Genomic DNA, 20,425 nt, shown 5'->3' on the forward strand with positions numbered 1-20,425 from the left:
GTAGGCCTCATCCTCCTGTGTCAGCCTCAAATTGACCGAGGTCGTGTACTGCGTTTTTCACAGGCTCCATCCACGGAGCATCACGCTGACTGACCTGCTGCCAGGAGGAAATCAGGTCCGACTGATTCCATCGCGGGTCTCCCCACTCCTGCCTCTGGCGTGAGCGAGGCCTCGCCTCAGGCCTGTCAAGGCCGCCATAGGCCTAAGACCTCCGTGCGGACTAGCCTGAGCTGAGCATGCCTGGTAAAGTCAAAGTTCGGATTTTGGCCGCCCGCCACCTGCCGGTCATGGATCGGTCCTCGGAAAACACGGATGCCTTTGCCGAGGTCAAGTTCGGCGAGGTCACGCACAAAACGGAGGTGGTGCGCAAGAGTTTGAACCCGCAGTGGAACAGCGAGTGGTTCCACTTTGAAGCGGCTGACGATATGAAGCTCCAGGATGAGCCCCTCCAGATCCGGGTCATGGACTACGACACCTATTCGGCCAATGACGCTATCGGCAAGGTCTATATTGATCTCAATCCGTTGCTGTGGCCTTCGGTGGCCGTGAATGCGGGTCGATCCAACCAGGCTTGGTCGGATTCGTCGACGGGGGGGCTGGTGCATACCCCGGGTGAGGGCGAGGTGGCGTGAAACCATGGCTGAATGTGGGTTGATTGATTGACCTTGTTTTTGTAGGGGGGTCGCTCATGTCGGGTTGGTTGCCCATTTACGATACCATGCACGGCATCCGCGGCGAAGTCAATGTGATTGTCAAGATTGAGTTCTTCTCCGATTTCAACCAATTTCGGCAGTCCTCTTGTGGAGTTCAATTCTTCTATAGTAAGTGAATGGGGATTTCTTGATAATTTTGATGAAGAGTTTGCCGAAATACTAATGTTTCGGTCATAATTTCACAAATCTAGTGCCTAATTTCGTGTTGTTCTACGTCTTGGTTGACGCATTCATTTCATATTTAAATTCAGAGTAGTGACGTGCTGGACCAAGTAAAGATTTGAATTAAAAACACCTGTCCGACAATTTTATTTGTAACTTGTTATTTTGGAACTTGAAATAGGTTTAATTCAAGAACCTATACCACTTGGCAACAGAAAACATTATTTTCTGGCATTGATTAAGCATAATATCTAATTTTTAAGTAGAAAATCTTTGAATCGGTCATTGAATTCGAAACTGTAATCAGGTCCTTGCGTACCCGAGGGTTATCGGGTTCAAGCCATCAACGGATTCGTAGAGGAATTGGTGGTTAACGATGATCCGGAGTATCAATGGATTGACAAGATTCGCACTCCCCGCGCATCCAATGAAGCTCGTCAAACGCTCTTCATGAAACTTTCGGGCACTATCCAGCGGAAAATTGGACTCAAAGCCTTGGAATTGGGAGGCAATGTGGTGGTCGGGTGAGAGCTTACTAATAGCACTGGAGTTTCAACGTCAGATTAGAGCATCAACATCCATCTATTCTCGTCAGTTACCAACAAAAGTTCGACATCGAAGGAGACACGGGCATTGCCGTGCGTGGCATTGGAACTGCCATGAGTTTAGTTCGAGATGATCCCGTCACCATTTCCTCAACCGTTATGAATGGCTCGGGCTCAAACAAAGGCCTGTCGGAAAATCGAGAGTAAGTGCGCGTGCATGACTGTGTGTAAACCCCAATAGTCTCGCCTTTTAAGTGTATTTGACTACGAATCTGGGTATTACCTTGAACTTCTCTCAGAGTACAAACGGATTATTAGCAGCTGCAATGAACTGTTCCTCCTGATTGTGTTGATACTCGGCTAACCCCATGGAAATACTGATGTTTCTGGATGTTGAATTGCAATGTAACCTTTTGATGTGATATCTCTTCATATTGCCTCCAAATCTTTGCTTCTCTTTCTCTCTCTCTCTCTTTATCCATCTATCGCCCGCTCTCTCTCCCTCTATCCGATTGTTACATCTCTGTCATCGCGGGTTAATACAGGTCTGTAGAGCCTCCCTCTTGCTACTACTACCATGCTAACGATCATTTCAACTCTCCGCACCCGATCATTGGCTCGAATCCGGATCCCAAAACCCACGCTCGATCTGGCATTGACGCGACCATGTCCGAGTTCTGTCTCCTCTCTGCTTCTCCTCCCCAATTTGAGCCGTTCCATCACGTGAAATCCGCCAAGCCCTTTGGGATCGGGGCGTTTGTGGCGGAGGTGGCCACCAAATTCGATAACTCGCAGCAACGAATCGTTCACCTAAGATCCGTATCCTCAGCCGGATTAATTTCCCCCATTTGGTCGTCTCCGACTCATCCTCATCGGAGTTCACTCAGGCAAGGATCCCAGCAGAGAAAAGTCTCAAGCATGAAAGCACGGTTTAGCAGCACAGCTGAATTGATCTCCCCAACTAGACACACCAACACGACCACCCCAAGTTCATTTCAAGGTTCCTCGGCCTCCTTGAACGCCTTGCATCGTCGAGATCGAAGCTTAAGCCGAATTTTCAAAGCTTTCAAGGGATTTGCTAAAGGACCCAAGCACTCCAGCTCAATCTCTTTGAACCGCGCGAGCCTTGTTAGTCTCGAGGAAAGTGTTCCCGAAGAGCCTGAGAACTTCTGGGGCGTTCAGGATCTCATTGAAAAGAAACCTGAAGTTAAGACCAACACCATCGACGACGACATCGACCCCGATTGTTCCGAGGGATCTTTGAAGCAGAAATCCAATCGTAATCGGCAAGATTCCGCTATGTCCAGTAATACCTCTGAGGTGACCTTCATCAACACAATCTTGAACAAAGGCTTGGCTTCCGAAGGAGATCTCGTGCGAATGAAGTTGTCCCAGTGTCACACCGTCCAATGGTCGCCAGTTGCTCCAATTATTGGCGTTCCCGTGGCCCAATCCCAATCCCCTCCATTTCACGTCGATCCTGCCACACCCACACCCGTAGAGTATACATATTCTCCGCTGAGCAAGACTAGCATGAGAATCCCCGATTCTATCTCTTCTCATTCTTCCTCATCCTCCGTTGACTCTTCCTCGTCTTGCTCGTTCTCCCAGTTAGATCCCGATTCTAATTCAATTTGCTTCTTTAAACCGTCTCCTAATCGTGCTTTGCTACCTATGTATGCCTTGCCCAAGCCTGCTAATATGAATGTAGACAGCTTCTATGCATGCGCCCCTTCATCTTCTTCCCCTAGAGTATTTAGAAAGCCATTGCATCGATCTCTGGTGTCCATACTCTCATCTTCACCCAAATCCTTTCGCAAGTCTTTCGCTAATAATACTAATACTACTAACTCGACTAGCTTCCGACCAAGGTTCGGAAGTGACCCGAATATGCGGGTTCAGACCCCTCCTGCTCACTCCCAACCCCAAACTAAAGCCCTCTTTCTTCAACCCATTCCCTCCAGGGCGCAAATGGACAGACAGGTTTCTCCGAAACTTGGTAATATCTCCTCGGGAGGATTCGACTTCCATGAACATGATACTGGAAATAACGACACTGTCCCTCACCCGAAGATAAGCATGGATGGCTCCACTCGCTCCATGGAAAATGGATCCAAAAGCATCATGATATCTGGTGGCAGTTCGAGTAACCTGGAACAGCTCAGTATTTCCCCAAAAGGTTTGTGTCAGCGGGCAAGTGCCGGGTTAATGGATTGGATTTACCTTATCGGTGCTTTTTATGGGTTTAGGTCCGAGTAGTGGCGATCGAATGGGTACCAAGCTCAACTTGGCTGCAACCAAATCTGGAATTCAACTGGAGAATCAACACGACTTACTGGAGTATCCGTTTATCACCCTTCAAAAGTTCCCTCCTTCATTTATCAACAAAATAGGTTTGACCGATAGCGGGTTCTCTATTTTCTGCTCCTGTTCCTGTTTCTGTTCAGGCAGGTTTCTTTTTTCAGGAGGGTTTGTGAGTTGCCGATCCGTCAAGATCCTCGATGGGGTCGAAGATGACGGCGAAATTCGTGAAAACTGGTGGAGTGAGATTCGCCAAGAGATCAGATCCCATGCAAGATGCCTTGGCTGCAATATGGTTGTTGGATATTCGGAGGACACGGTGATTTGGTGAGCAAATGAACAGGCTTATTTATTTTTCTTCCTCGGCAAGAATGTGAGCTGGTTTTCGTTTCTAAACGAGGAATCCTCCTTCCCTTTCTTCGTCAATGTGAAAGGGTAGCTCACTAATGGAATTCACTTGGTGTAAAATACTTTCTTTTCCTGGTCAAATTCCTTGGACAAAAGAGAAAAAGGGAAGATAATAGTGTTTCCGCTCGAGTTCCTCTCCAAATTCAGATCTTCTCTCAGTACTAAGGCCAATGGGAGTTGGATTGTGTATCCGTGGTGGGCTGGCTCTATTCTTACGGCAAGTGAAAGGTCCTCGTGGCCTTTTTCGCAGCCTCAACTCCCTCCAGGTTTAATCCATAATTAATGCCCAACCCAGCAGGGTTCGCTTTTCATCAGGATAATCAGAACTTATCCCGCAATTGGAGGAAACCTATCCCTGTATGATCTTGAAAAGACGAACGAAATAAGCCATCAACCCACTCAATTCATCACCTACACACCTACAAGTACGGCAGTTCCAAGTTCGTCAAAATATGGGATGCATTGAACCTTACTCCTCATCAATGATGCTCGACGCTCATCGTCTTGATCTTCGTCGCAAAGCTTTTGGCAAAATGAAGTCCCTACGCTGTTCTTCGCCCTCTCCTCCTCGTCGTTGTCGTTCTCATCTTTGATATAGCCTAGAGGTCATTTCGTATGGTCTATATGGATATATGTGAGTGGGTGCGCGTGGATGAGTTTGGGTATCTCCTTTTCGTCTTTGCGGGAAGGGGTCTTTCGTAAGTCGGTCGCTTGGTCTTCCAACTCCATCATTTTGCTGCCATTTCAGGGATGATGTGGTCGTTTTGTGTGCCTCAGGGACGGCTGCCTCGGGCAATTTGCATTATATGCTCGATTTGGACACCAACGGGAGCATTTTCGGTCCGGCTTTCCTCAATAAAAACGATGTCAACCTCGGAAAGGCGCAAGGCTCGATTGGAAACGGAGGAGAAGAAGCTCTCCCAAGTTCTGCTTCTTCTGTGCCTATCGTCAGCAATGGTTCTGGTGTGTGGGGAGGATCCTGCTCCTATGCTCATATTCCATACCTTGAGTACACATTGCCTTTCACATCCAAATGTGGAAAATGTCAGTGCTGTGGCAAAGGTCGGGTCCCGGATGTTTTATTCACGACCATCGAACCGCCCAGTCATTTTGACATCACGGGTCGTGGTTGTTTGATCCAGGCCAAAGTTCTCCGATTGAAGAAAGACTTGAAAGGCGAGAGCAATGCCAAGGAGATCTCGGATGCCTTGCCCTTTATTGAATACGAAATCCATCGACAACTGATCAACAAGCTCAAAGTCAAGGGCATGAATGCACTCTTTGGACTCAAGCTCAAAGTGTCGATGGGGGACCGAACTATCATTGGAACAGCCACCGCGACGGCGTGTTATATGACAGCTTTGTCAACACCCAGTAAACCCAAACTGATTTGCTCCTCGGCCTTTCCCAACGACCCGAACTACCTCCAACGTTGCCAGAAACGGCTAAACTTGAAGATAGCTGAAAATGAAAAGTACTACGGCCTCAACCCAATCAAACGGATTCCGTCCACTCAAAGCAATGTATCCGACCCGGTGGAGCACGATCAGGAAGATGGACCCGAGTCAGAGTTCACCTCAGGCAATAAGGACACTTGCGTTTTGGAGGTAATTTGTTGTTCGATATTAATCCTTTGGGAGGGACTAGCTGCTTTGAAACCTAAGTAAGATCCCCTCGTCATTAATCAACATCAAACGTGGCCCTTCTCATCAAAGGTACCTTCTTTTCTTGGCCGTGGCTCTCATCTTGATCCATCGTACATATGAACAAACCAACCAACCAACCAACGGGCGGTCGAAGGAGTAAACCTCCTTTTTCCTGCCCTCTTTTTCTTCGGGAAATCTTGATACTAAAGGCCAAAAGCCAAGAAGCCGCGATGAGAGATCAGGAGAGGAAGGCTTGATGATCTTAAGGCTAGAAAAGAGTGAAGGGAAAAAGGACTAGAAAAAAGATCTCTCCTTTTCGCCTCAGCCAAGCGGGATCCGCCTTTCTGATGTTCTCCCTGATATTTCCCGCCCATGTTTTTCGGATACGACGGAGACGCATCACTAATTTTCGTTTCTTGTATGTATTGATTGATGGATTGTAGATTGACGACTCCGAGGACGCTGATATCTTGGACAGTCTCATGGACCCATATCCTCCACCGTACGTGCAAGTGTTCTCCACCGAAGAATTGGTCGGAATCTCGAAAGGACTTTACGTAGAGACATGCCAAACGTTCTCACAGGTAAGGATCCAAGGGTTTTTATGGGGTTTGAGTTAGCAAAATAGGTTCAGTCATCTTAGCCTCTGGAACTTAAGATTGAGGACATACTGCCTCGTAAGAAGAGGGTTTCAGGTTGCAAATCGTCCGTGTAGGACAATCGTTTCAGGAGAAAAATGAAATAAAAACTTCGTTTTCAATGATTACTACAAACCTTTACACTCCGCCCTCGATGAATTAAGTGGTCAACACAATGAATAACGATAAATCTACTGGATGTATCAATCTACCTTTCATTCACTCTTCTACATTTCTAAGAATTAACTACTAACACTCATGCCAATCATTCAAAATTTTAGCATTCAGGGTTTTGTTCATGTTTCGGTGGCTTTTTGAGGTTCTGTCAAAACAGCCATTAGTTCTGAGCTTTCTTCTGATTTTTCTTCACCACGATAAGCTAATTAGGCGTCTAAACGAGAACAACAACAACAACCATTCCTAACACCCCCACCCAAACAGTCCAAGCCAGTCAAGAAATGAAACAAAAACCGAGAAAGGGAGCCGAAGAGAGCCGCAGAAAAGGACATAGAAAATGTGTAGAGGGGTGATTCAGCCCAAGACTTAGTGTAAGAGCACCGGAAAGTTTCCCCTCATTTGCCTCCCAAGTCAAACTTTTGAAAGGCTTAACAACATTTCAACGAACTTGAGACTGTATTATTCTGGCTTTCGACATTGAAAACTTATGACAGGGTGGGTGATTCGTCCACTGGACTGGAATTGAATTTTCCTCGTTTGCTAGAGGTCCCGAGGTCCATCGAATCCTTGCGCGTTTGAATGTCCCACCTCAGTCTGTCAGCTTCCAGTTTTGAGTTTTCCAATTGAACCTTGTAGTTCTCAACTTGGAGCTCTAGCAATTCGTTCTCCAACACCAAGCGTCGTTTCCTTAAGGCCATGATTTCTTCATCCCACTCGTTACGATGATCCAGTGGTGTGGTAGGGGGGTTTAAGGCACCAACGTAATCTGTTGCCTCTCTTTTGAGGCTAGCGTTAGTGACCTCGCCTGATGAGGTGAGAAGATCCATTCTTGAGGTAGTAGCCACTAATTGTTGGGCATTTAGTCCTAATATTTCGAAGACGACCTCGTCAAGCTCATTGGGCTTTTGCCAGCCGCCTTGAGTGGGCCCACAGGCATACCTTTTAATGCATGATCGTCTCAGGTTTCCCCATTCGTTGTCGCGTACTGACGTATAATCCTTGAGTTCGGCCCCTTGGGCCATCAATTGAAGGCGGATGTCTTCCCAGATTTGCTCTTTCCGCTTCTTCGTGATTGTCGGACTGAAATGTCCAAAGAGGATTGATTGGTGTTGGCGGACCAATTTGGCCAGAAGTAACTTTTGAGGTCTTGTCAACATGGCTGTTCCTATGATCATTATGAGCAAATGTTGTATGTACAAAAGTAAAAGTAGAGCTGCACATGGGAAGTATCCAGTTGTATTCGAGTACACGTGAGTAGACACAGGTGTTTTCACCGTTGTAAATCCCCGTCAACTACTTGTATTCACTGTTGTCAATGACCATAAAATTCAGAATGAAAAGACCAACCAATGGAATTGCATTAAATCGATTAAGTTATCCTTCAATTAGCTGACCTAGGCGCATTTATATATGACTTGAGAATATGTTCTGTTTTGGGGTGAGGTGAGAATGCGCGATCCAAACGTTTGGACGAGGTCTAATGAAAATAATTGAAATTATAAAAGATTAGTTTTCAACTTTTATAATGCTGGTTATCGCCATATCAATAAGTACATAACATTTGTATAAACCTTATACCATTACCGGTATAATAATCTAAGTAAACGCTCTTCATCTTGTGATGCGTGAATGGGGCGTATATAAACAATACACAATTTGAACACAAAAACATAAATTGAAATTGAAATGAATAAAAAAGCACATAGCTTGAGGTCTGCTGCATGTGCAAGAACCCCCCTCCTCCAATAGTTATTCAACTCTTCCGACAGCACTTCAATTTTCCTCTGCGACCTATATCTGAGGCTCCCTAACCACGCGCTCAAATTCGACGATGCCACCTTTGCCAAGTTCCTTAAGTGTTACCAAATGTGCCTCAAATATGCCAATAATGCATGGACGCGTTTTTTAAGCGAAACCGAGCCCCTCGTCAGTGCCCGACAGTGCTGCGACCTTATTATCTGGGGACAAGTTATCCTTCCCGTTCAGTGATGTGACAACAACTTATTTTCCATGACTATATATCCCATCGGAATATTGGCCATCACACACCTATGAAATGCTCCCGACCAATGTCATCCATCAACAGCGGGACCGGACGAGGTGCCTGTCCAATCTGGACCACGGGCTAATCTACAATAACCAGAAATTTCACCATCTACCTCTCCCTACCTGCTCATGTATGTTCTGTCTGCGCTTCTCTCTTCACTATTTCCATGTGCACTGAATAAATTCTGGTCAAACATCTTGTAATGCCAGAGTACTGTAGTCAACTGTTTTTGTCCTCTTACTGTTAATGACCATGTTATTTCATGCCTTTAATCATCTGTGTATATGTTTCTAAACCTGCATTTATAACATCTGAAGCCATAACGTGGCCAAAAAACACTAAAATTTATGATTATGATATGATCCTTGTGGTATGAAAGGAGCTGCGGCATAGAAATTGGCGCGGTGGCCTACGTAGTACGAGAGAGGTCCCTTGTTCGATTCTCCTCGTTGACCTTTCTCAAGTAAGCTTTAGTCGCTAAATTCCTATCCCAAGACGGAGAACCAATCAGATACGGGCACGGCACTGCCTGTTAGCAAATATAACAGATTGTGACGGCTGGTTTCACTGACCCGGCGAGGCTCAACTCTCCGACCTTAGCTTCCCAATCCAATTGCGAAAGAAGTAATGGCAAAGCCACATTTCTGCGGATATCGGGCTAACGTACAAGTAGCAATCTGGAGCATTATTTGAAGGAGATAAAATCTCAAAAGACAAAATATGTCCCTAACAATTGTTGGCTTATTAATCTCGAAGATATTCATCTGTCAGTTCCTTCGTTAGTTCATGCAATGCTACGGAGACGTGCGTTTCTACGAATGTTGTCGCTTGAAAGGTTTTTAGACTTCGCGTCTCAATCTGTCTCAACTACTTGAGAAACCTCTTCGTTCAAAAGTTTTAGAGTTGTGGACGAAGTAAAATGTCCTTGAGCATTCCACTAACAATCATCCTACCTTCTCATGGCTGGTTACTGTCGAATGCAATCCACGAAAAGTGGTTTCATCTAATGTGCCGTACGGTATTTTTCCTGAATAAGGCGGAAGACATGGAATCAAAAAAGTCTTCTTACCCAAGCACATCCGTTTCCTCTTGGACAATGAATTAATTGACTTTCAAAGTGGATTGAGTCAGTTCAAACTTTGGTCCCTAAGGTTGTTTTGGCTTCCTTTGTGCTTAGTATACCCGTACTTGGTCTTTAGAGCACTAGATTTTGATGACCGATTTGGTATTGAATATTTCCAGCCAATATTTGGAAAGTTTGAACCTTGCGGGTGTGCTCATTTCCGTATCACTTAACAAAAATTCCTGACCCCTTGAAAAGTTTCATTCCGTTCTTGTGCAACATATTAAAGCGTCCTTGAACAGAATTTTAAATGAGCGCCTTTTCTAGCCAGAATCTATTCATCCATATGGGTTGATGAAATTCGTGTGCTTGGTTGTACTTAAGATATTTTTGGTTTGTTGGTCAGAAAGACTTTGTGACGGAGTCGGTGATGGTGTTAATGGACATTGATTGAAAGATCACCGCACCCTTTTCCCATCAGGGGTACTCCGACATGAGAGTGTGAGAGAAGCTTATAGTGATCCATTTCACATCTCTTCCGTTCGATCTCCTTTCGCTTCCCCTCCCAGTTTTCTCTCTTTCTCTCTGCCTTTCTTACTGTCGCTGCTTCTCTTCATTTGGAGGTTTTTGATCTCGATCCCGTTGGTGGTGATGCTGTTGTTGTTTTGTAGGTTTGGCGTGGCCGAATCCATCCATCCTCTAGAGATCTGTCCTCGGCATGTCAACGCCTCCTAGCGGCCATTTACTTCAAGCTTCGACGCCTCCGGCCTTGTATAGTCAGTCACGTGAGCTTTCAAGCGGATCTGGATGAAGAAAATGAATTACAGCTCTGCATTTACGGTGAGTGACTCTCCTTCCCACCCCTCTTTCCGTGGACTAACAATCCGCGAAGAATCATTTGAACAGGTCCTAGGAACCTGCATACATGAAATAGTGATGGTTTCGAAACCGACTGCCAATCCTTTCTATTATCAATGTTGAGTTTATCTAAATATGAATTTCCGTTGGTCTTCATAAACAATCAATACGCCCTTTGTTGTAAATGAATGGAGAGCACCTTTAGATTATGCTATTGTAGCATTATTTTGGTCAAAAAATTATGAAGAGCCAATTATATGACGCCGTGTTAAAAGACTGGGTCAGTGTCAATTGAGTTGTTCGAAGAATTGTTGCCAAACAGAACTTGTATTAGAAAACTAACGATTCGTTGTTCTAAATTGCCAATTAAATTTCTATCTTGATGATATAACGTGGCTTTTTCATTGCAGCTTTTCTGCAGTCTGACATTAAAGTCTTGGGCTTTAGAAAATAACACCCCAATAGGAGATGATTTTAAAGGCTTAGATGTTTCCCGGGTTTTTTTTCTGGCAAAAAGAGTGTCATAGGCCATTTGGCTTGTTTGGGACTGCTGGTACTAGTTTGAGCCGGAACGCATTTTTGCAATGTATTACTACTATTATGGTCTGAACCACAAATGTTTTAATATTGAATCAATACATAGGGACCAGGGCACCCTTCATTCTAAAAGTGCTCAATTTCTTGCTCGGCATATTTCTGTGTTTCAAGTACTTCAATCTCGTTTTGAATTTTGCCCAATGAGATAGTACGAGCCAGAGTCGATTTGGTTTAAATACTTTAAACTTGAAATCCAGAGATTGGGCTGGCGGGCGACTAATAGGGATTTTTTCTGAATGAAATGTTTGCCTAGGTGCATATGTTATGAATCAAAACTATTGCATTTGTAATTCAGTCCATATCGGCCAAACTAGTCCCTGCAGCTGCAAGCAAGCCAAACGGCTAATGGTGTCGCCAACTTAGTGACCTTCCTGATCATCTTTAACATGATTGATTGATTACTTAATCATACCTTATTCCACACCCAGTGGTCTTTTTGTATGTGTGCAATCGTAATGTTTGTAAAAGAAATTCACAAATGTGCCCAAACTTTCGTGTTACCCTGTAGAAGAAAGACTTACAGTCTCGTCACTCTCTCTTAAACACGAAGATAAACCACTGCAAACACGAGTAAAGCTCCTAAAACATGCAACCGCACTGTTTTAGATTATTCTTTTTATGGATATGGCTAAATAAATTTTCGGAACATCGCTAAGAAATGTCTTGACGAAAGTGTGCCAAGTTGCGGAAGTAGATATATTGCAATTTTGCACTCGAAAATGATCACCAAGAACCCCAAGCCTTTAAAAGAGTGAAAACTTGACGGTGCAATTAACCAAAGGTGCATTTTCATGCCCTCTTTCTTGTCTCGCTTCCATTTCAACAAGTCATTCGCCACCTTAAAACGTTCAGTAAACTCTAATGATGGGACAAAAAGAGGTGGGGCAATGCCTTGTGTTGAAGAGAAACAAAAAAGTAGTTTCCAAGTCGTTTGGTCTTCTTCACCGAGTTAGAAGATAGCCATGTCTGATCCGGAACTTCTTCAGGAGGACACTCCAATAACTCATTGCCCTTGCCAGTCACGTCCATTTCAATTTATTTTCGGGGCACAAAGAGGGAAAGAACACCTCACCTAAGACCTTGCTCAACCAGACCGCTTGTATTAGATAACTAAAGTGTTTCCCTATAGAAAAGTTAAGCAAGTGATAAAAACAAAAAAGTTGTTATTTCGAACCATAAGTTGTCCCACTTTTTGCGTTCTTATACCGAAAAAACGTCATTATAAGATTTGGAAAGCTTTTTTAAGCTTTCAATTGTTTCGAATGCCGTCGATCTTCTCATTTATCGTGCGCATGAGGGTTATGTATAGTCTCGTCCCACGAAAAGATTTTGTTGCTTTCTTTCTTTCTTTCTTTCTTTCTTTCTCTCACCCACATAAAACCACTCCTTCCCCGTAGCTAGAACTTTCTTCACGTCGAAATCAGAGATTAGGGCAATTTATCGTTGTGTCTTCCTCTAATTCGATTTCCCTCGTTTTCTGATGAGGCGACACTGCAACTTACTAGGCACAGTTTGGAGCTGGCAAGCAACGACATCTCGACTTTTTTGTCTGATTGGGAGCGTGTTTGCCCGCTTGGAGGCCGAAGTACCTTGTGCAATTTTATGGCGTTATGGGTCGGCCGTGTGATCAGAAAGACCTTAAAGTTGTTCCGATTCAGATCTGCCAAGTAATCCCATTAATACGGTTCTAATACCAAGAGCAGTTTGTTTCCATTAATCTCTTGATGGGCAGTCATAAATTGCTCCACGAATGTCCTCGTCGGTTCCAGACTTCTCCAAAAGAGCTTTGGTCCGGTTGTTAAAAAATACCTTGCCAAAACCAGAGACTCGAGGGAGCAAAGACAGTTCATAGAACCACTTGAGGGCAACACCAACCTTAGCGTTTACCCCAGGAGGGAACACATCTGTGCTCTCTGCCACGGTGGTCGTTGTTCCACGGCTAGTATATCTCTCTTTCCCTGTGCCGTCAGACATTTTATACCCCTGTCATCCAAGTTTAGTGGCCAATATAAAAAAAGAAACCTTCCAGGTTGCCTATTGGCAGTGCTCCGTTGCTCAGAGCTCACCCTCCCTTCCCTGTTCTCCTTGGTTACGCGGAAAACGAATACCAAGAAGTTGGTGCACTCGCTTTCTTTGGTGGCTGGGCAGGAAATTAATATTTTATCTCTGATTTTCTCTCCCATTGTTTCGCTTTTTATCAATCAGGTACTGCCATTGGCCTAGGGCAGGACGGAAAAACCCGGGCGGAAATTGAAGCGGCCCTCAAGCCTCCAGGTGACGGGCAAAAAGACACCTCGCCCACGGAACTGACTGGACGGAACGCGAATATCGGTTTGAATGGGACCAAGACAGTGAACATGGAATGCAACCAAAGTAAGTGCGAGGACCCTTGAGGAACAGTGAGTAGAGAACGAATTCATTCGGTATGGAAACGAGGATTTTTAAGACTGAACTTGATGTCTTTCTCTGCATCACATTGGTTTATTGTAAGATTGGCGCTGGATGGAAATCAAAGACGCAAGTCAGGGTTTAAGAGGCCATTGATGCTCGAAACTTTCCAAAAGGTTGATGACAATCACGCTCAGTTACGACGATTCTTCTTTGACGACGACAGCCTTTGTTGAGGATTGGCCATTCTCATCGTTAGCATCTCTTCTCTGCACAGGTTCCTCGGATGGCGCTTCCGACTCTTCCACCTCCAGTCCCAGCCACTCAATAGATAGTCAAGTTGGACGATGCGAAATGAGAATGCCCAAGAGTCAAACTGGAGTTGTGTCCATTCCAAAATTCTTTGTAAGTGAACTTGGCACCCCTTCTTGTGTGTCTGGGTGGTTCCATTTCATTGATGGTTTAGAACGGAGGGAAAGCGAGCAAGAGAGTGAGCAAAGGAGAGACTCCTTCCCTCACCGTTCGTTTGAGCATGTTTGTATAGAAGTCAATTCAGCAAGTTTAACTTGGTTCCATTGTTCCAGACAAGCGAGACCCACCAAGCTTTGTTCCCGGGGAGCATTCTATTGACCCCGTCATCGTTTGTGCCAGGAGCAAGAATCGACAAATACCTGGGAAACCTCAACTTTTTCATCATTAGAGAGTCGTCCAGCTTACGAGAGGTAGGTTGTTGGACCTGATAGGAGAAAAAAGGTCGATGAAGATCCTTGGCGAGGCCGGCCAATGACTTTATGTACTAGGTACTAAGGGAGATTTCTAAAACTTTCTCGCTTTTTCCTTCCCTCCTCCAGGCTGGTGGACTGAACCAATTCATCCAATCGTTTTTGAGCGAAGTCAATGCCATCGTCAGGTCTCACGTTCATGCCTTGGGTGGTAATGCCTTAGTGGCCTTTTTCATGCTCGAATTTGTCGTCGAACACAGCACTCATAAAAACCAAGTAAGACCATGTTCAACATCAAATTCACATTGATAAGAACGTATGTATAAACTCAACGAGAGGTTTATACTAAAACTAGAGTTCTCGGGTTCCAATGATAGAAATCAGTTTTTCTTGGCTTGAGCTTCAAACTACTGTGGATCAATTTTCATCTCCCTCCTAGAGTTCTAGATTAAAACTCTCGATTGCCCTTCACTCATGAATTCCCTGTATCTGCTTCACGGCGATTTACTAGTAGTATGAACAAAGAGGCGAGTTCTCTTTTTTGAAAAGCAATCCCTGTTTCGTGCGTTGAGTGCACATAACTGACTAGGGTTAGACATGAAAGGGCGAATATTTGTACTTTTAGGCTAGAAACGAAACTTAATAAAAGAAGTTTGTAGAACTATTGGAAAACATAACAATCTGGATAGTAATGTGTGAATGTCCTTACATGGAGACATTACAGAATGAAATAGATGACCCACTTGGACAACTTTTCTTCAAACCTGAAATCTTGAAAAATAAATTTCTTGGTCGGAACAAGCGCTAGATTCGTACCTCTAATATTTTTACTTTTGCTTCGCTTTTTAGGGTCAATGCTTGGTTCACGTTGGAGGTGATGTAGTCTCGGTCACGTACATGAAGTGATAATCAACCCACTCGAGGTCCAAAATATATCTTAGGCTATGTTTCGAAGAAGCAAATATACATCCATTCTGTTGCAAAAGAATATACTCTCTACATCCGTAAATGAAAGTCATATTGTTTGTCGATTCGTTTATTTGGTCGAATAGCATTGTTATTAAAGTATTATTCATATTTGTATCATCATAGGAACAATAATTGAGAATAAGTGTCTACGAACTAAGCAATAGTTGTATTTAAAATAATAATGGTAATAATGTCTGAATATTCCGATACATAGTAACAATTTGATTACTTTGGGAAGAGAAAACAAGGATCATCGTCTAAGAAAGAGAAATGAAATATGAGGAGTTCTAGACACAAATGGGTGACTATCAAAAGATATGCATTGTTGGTAGTGTGTGTGTGTGTGTGTGTGTTTTAAATAGGGGTAGAACGAGGGTTTACTCAAGGTTTTTTCATTTATCAATAGGAATTATTGCATTCGGACACAATCTTGCGTGTGTGGGGGCATTGATTTGTTTGTTGAATTCTGCTCGCATCTCGTCATTATTTCCTTGACTAAAAGGTGGTTTTGGACTACGAGAAATTTGGCACGGATATCACTTTTGTCGTCTTTCTATGGCTAAAATGAACTATAGCCAAAACATTCACTTGCTTTGTATGTTAACATCACTATCGACATCATCATAATCTGTTGCAGTATTTCGTCTAGGTTACTATAAAGGCCGAAAAAAGTCCGAGGGGAAGCATGAAATCAAAGGACAGGAGGCTGCTCATCAATTTGTACTTGAAGCCTGTTTTCCATGGACAAATAATGACTATTTTTGGCATTGATTACACACTCACAATGATAACGTCTTATTTACAACTGAAACAAGAGGGAAATCAAACACGAACAGGAACTCGGAAGAACGAGGAGAGCATAGAAAACGGAAAGAAAGGTTCACCCTCAACCAGGCAAGTCCGCCCAACTTGGGCCCTCCGCCTTCAAGGAGCACGGAAAGAAGGCTTGGCAAATATATAGCGTTACTACTACATTTCATTTTACCGTATTTGCTAGACTCTTGAAGGACGATGTTCATAATAGCAATGGACTTGGTACTATGAGTTAATTCTGAAACCAATCTAAGATGATCTGGGTGGACGAAAGCAAATGAGTTGGTGGATGGGAAGGGTACAGATGTTAGACTAGAAGAACTCGATGCTTGAATTTCGTTTTCATTTTCAGTCATCATCGCATAATAAGAACAACACGAATAAGCAGTTATAGTGCACAACAGCAGTTACGGAGTAATCAAAGTGTTGGAACGAAGGAAGTGGCGATTTCTCTCTTTTGGTGTCTGTTCTTCTCGGCCGTGAGTTGAACCGTCAACGGACGATTTTTTATTCATACGACGAGTTTTAATGTACGATACGAGAAGAGACAACAATGACAAACAAGTAGAAGTAGCAGTAGTAGTAGAAGTAGAAGTAGGAGTAGGAGTTGATGACGGAGGTGGTTCTTTTTCACTTGTAAGAGTAGTAAAACAAGCGATCTACAAAGAATAGAGAGAGGCTCAGTCAGGTCAGAATCACTCACCACAAATCACGAGACGTGCGTTACTACACAAATAATCCTATACTATAACAGTACATATCAAAAATTTTAGTCCATCGCAACCCCCACATAGGGACGTCATGGATTAACCTACCTCTCTTGTGGAGGGTTAAAGCTATGATTTATCTTATAAAATGCTTTTTCGTTTTGTTAATCATGAAACGATAATCTCTTTTTTCACACTTGATTGACTTGGTGTTAAAATATTGACATCATGAACATGTTCAAGGATGATTTCTTTACGGTATAACAATAGGAGAGCCTTATCAGGTTCATAGAGCCATCCATGACTATGACGAGCTGCCCTGATTAGTTGACAAATTTCTGAGATCATTTTGCATCTGGTCCATGTGCTACGAGGACCCACGACCACATTTAAACAGGTAGGGTAGGAAGACACTCGAGCAAATACAAATTGGCCGGCTCAACTGGACCGCAAAGGAAAGACAATGCTTTTCACGCATGGAGAGTAGCATCCAGATTGGAACAGGGGACGGATTTTGGCATTTGAATGTGAACACTTTGCGTAAGAACGAATGAGAGAGAGAGAGAGAGAGTGTGTGTGTATGTGTCATTGCTGAGGCAAAATCAATTTATCACAGCCACAACAAGGATTGGGACAGGAAGCATTCCGTTGCTTTTACCATTGAGTTTGTGGCCTCTTAAGCCAAGAGCTCGGAATCAGCGCCGTCGTTTCGGCCGGCAGTGCGGCCGGCCTCTTTGAGCGAGTCACGCGATGATGAACAAGGGAAGGAGGCGGAAAAAGGGGTTGAGGGGAACGGACACTCTCTTTTTGGGTTGGGCTTGGGTCGGATGGTTGGGTAATCTGTTCCTCATTTCGGGACTTACACTGGGATTTGGGCTCTCTCAATACGGTTTGGAGGCATCCCTCGAGCGTTTGAGTTGGACCTTGAGGCGTTTAGTGCCCACTTGAAAGCCGTTCATGGCCTGAATGGCGGCCAAAGCGCTCATGGAGTTATCATACGACACGAAACCTGAAAATAGAAGACGAAAATGCTGAACGTCCATTTTTTTACTCAATTCATTCACAATACAGGCCACCGAGTGGTGGGTACACGTGCATAAAGTAGTAGCGTTTCTATGAGTGGTGTGTGTGTCAATCTCGATTCAATCGACACGTCTACGAAAAAACGGACCAAGGACGAAACAAATGCGCACAAAACAGCTATTTTTTCAAGAATGTTGACAGCGTCAGGAGTAGTACATCTTATTCAATCATAACCGATTCCAGTTCCAACAACACACAATGAAAGTATCTAAGGTTCGATCGAGGTTGTACAAAATGGATCAGGAAGATTTGAGAGGCAACCCTGATTGGAATTTGGGCCAACATGCTAGAGTTTTGAAAGGAAGCCGTTAGATATTGAACCGATCGTGTTAGGCTTGATGAATCGTTGAGGAGAAGTTTGCACTCGAATTGGAATTGACGTGACCAATAGGTCTCGTCTCTACTACATTGCTAAGTCCGAGGTGGTACGGATGATCTTCCCCTCTTCTTTAAGCCTTTGAGAGCCTCCCTTCCATGTACTTCTTCTCGTCCCTCTTTCGATCAAGTTCGTGAGTTGTTCTGGCTTTCAGAAAGGTACCAAAGAATGAGGGGGGTGGATTTGAGATGGATGAAGTGTACGAAAAAGCCCGCTTCTTACGACAAGTCGATACATCCGCAGATGAGGGAAAGACCACTTCCGATTAGCTGGCTTCATTATAAGGATCTCATTCCCATTCGGTGCTAGGCACTCTCAACTGAGCGTGAAATGAGACCGTAAAATATCGGTCATCAAACAGTAAAAAAGATATCGTAACGAAGTCATATTTGAAACGAGGGACACTATCCTTTGCTGAGACTAACGATTTATAATTCAGCTCCAAAGGGTGATGTTACTGGCAAGAATGGCTTGTTCTCTTGACCAAACAATGTGACCCAGTCTACCCTAGATTTCTTTTTGTTATCATGAGGGTTCCAGAAAGTAAAAAAGAGGGCTTCGGTAATTGAATTATTGGCATTGGAGCTCGGCACTCACAGAGGGAGACACACGGAGAGAGAGAGAGGATAATGATGGTGATACTTATAATGGAGGACAGAAAAAGGAAACAACGCTGTTGGGGTTATTTACCCCGCCAGGTTGATCCGCGTCAGCTTGTTCAGTGGGCTTAAACAAGAAAAATGCCCTCACGTCCAATGAACAAATTCAGGGGACCAAGGAAAATAAACGATATCTCAAGATCCTCGTTTGGAGGTTCCAGCATCTCTGCTTGGAGGTATGTACGATCATCATCAACGTCAAGTGAATTCGAATGAATAGCATCATGGCAGCCACTCAAAGGCTTAATAGATTAGCGCCACTTGGATGAGCTGAATTCCAAAAACGAATTTCCTTTAATTAATGACACCAAATGGATATAGAATCCCAGCCATGCGACCCGAGAGTGTGCTCCAGGATTCCAGGATTGATTAGACTCATCAGGGAGACAGAGGAGTTGGGAACGAGAGCCAAGTCGAAGCGAAAGTTCGGGGTGAATTTCAATCCAAAGTTTTACTCGGAGAGCCAAAGCCACTTTCAACTACCACCTATCTTGCTGGCCAAGCCACTCTCTCATCTCATCTGCCATTTTGTGGAGTCACTGACTGAGCCCAAGCAAAGCCAACCAGCAAGTCAGTAAGCATGCAAGCATGAGTGACTGCCAACGGATGGTGGACTCGTGTTCCCATCAAGAAACTAACTTGACTAAGTCTCCACTGCCGGAGGTTTGGCTTCCCACAACTTAATGATGGTTTTTGGAACAGATTTGGAACGGGAGGGGCCAAGTCTTCATTGGATGATATCTTGTCAAACATAAAGCAAGTTGCTGCTAGGTATCTCAGACGTTAGATAGGCACATGTTCTTAAGCTCTCTCTTGGACGAGGCAAGTGAGTGTCACAACTTTGTTCCACGTCTAAAGAAAGTGTACTAATTGAGTTGCTGGGCACATTTCCATTTTGTACGCCTTTTCTGGGATAGGCCCAATGGTCTAAATTAACACGTACGTATGGAGAGTGAAAACATGGAAGAACAAGTACAAATCCCAAAGTTTGGACGTGCCAAATCGACTGAGCAGGAATTCCTTGCCCAGGTTTACAAACTTGAATGGACAGGCTCTTGGAAAGGTCGAGAGAGCTGTGGTACAATTATGGCCTGGCTGGTTGGCTAGTTTGCTCACTCACCAAAACATTTGGATAAATTGGTTTGTTTGTCGATGAAAACTTTGGCTGAGACCACAGTGCCAAACGGGTTGAAAGTTTGAAGGAGATCTGAGTCTGAAAATTCCTGCGGCAGATGGTAAATGAAGAGGTTGGCCCCATCGGGTCCTTCATGCTGCTTTAGTCCCGCCAGGGTTCCCGAAGCAGGGGGCGAAGGGGCGGTGCCAGGTGTGCCGGTGCTGATAACATTGGTATTACACGTGCTGAGGGGTGAGGAAAATACGCTTGGAATGCCTACGAAAACAAAAAAGAAGAACAAGCGTGACTTTTGTATCTTCACCAAGTTTACACTACCAGTACCATCTATCTAGGGAGGGGAGGCCTTTTCATATGGCACCTAATTGCCCAAATGGGAAACATGTTGGTGAAAAGTAATGGAACACAGTAAGCACTCGAT

The 20,425-nt window shown here is 44.1% G+C and overlaps 2 protein-coding genes across 12 annotated transcripts in view; one reads left to right on the forward strand and one right to left on the reverse strand.

Annotated features, from left to right (window-relative positions):
- LOC131878567 (C2 domain-containing protein 5-like) lies at positions 1-15,279 on the forward strand. 2 transcript variants are annotated; one of them, XM_059224575.1, is made up of 16 exons: positions 1-612; positions 678-821; positions 1,183-1,399; positions 1,471-1,623; positions 1,966-2,307; positions 3,385-3,599; positions 3,670-3,813; positions 3,886-4,048; positions 4,878-5,736; positions 6,219-6,359; positions 10,372-10,540; positions 13,361-13,528; positions 13,821-13,948; positions 14,128-14,265; positions 14,395-14,541; positions 15,115-15,279. In XM_059224575.1, exons 1-16 carry the CDS (start codon positions 237-239, stop codon positions 15,169-15,171), a joined length of 3,561 nt encoding a protein of 1,186 aa, XP_059080558.1. In that variant the 5' UTR covers positions 1-236; the 3' UTR covers positions 15,172-15,279. The 2 variants fall into 2 exon arrangements, with proteins under 2 accessions (XP_059080558.1, XP_059080559.1); XM_059224576.1 differs by lacking the exon at positions 1,966-2,307 and having other exon boundaries at positions 2-612.
- A 6-nt stretch (positions 15,280-15,285) lies between these two features.
- LOC131878568 (CUGBP Elav-like family member 1) overlaps positions 15,286-20,425 on the reverse strand; it is a 39,790-nt gene continuing 34,650 nt past the window's right edge. For 6 of the 10 annotated variants that reach the window (XM_059224581.1, XM_059224585.1, XM_059224582.1 and 3 more), the window contains 2 exons: positions 19,993-20,262; positions 15,286-17,763 (listed from right to left, as the gene is read on the reverse strand). In XM_059224581.1, coding sequence (XP_059080564.1) covers positions 17,636-17,763; positions 19,993-20,262 — 398 coding nt within the window. In that variant the 3' untranslated portion in view covers positions 15,286-17,635. The remainder of the gene's footprint in view (positions 17,764-19,992; positions 20,263-20,425) is intronic. The other 4 variants (XM_059224586.1, XM_059224584.1, XR_009373043.1 and 1 more) reach the window with 3 other exon arrangements.

Source organism: Tigriopus californicus, chromosome 3 (genome assembly GCF_007210705.1).
Source record: "Tigriopus californicus strain San Diego chromosome 3, Tcal_SD_v2.1, whole genome shotgun sequence".
Lineage (NCBI taxonomy): Eukaryota > Metazoa > Arthropoda > Copepoda > Harpacticoida > Harpacticidae > Tigriopus > Tigriopus californicus.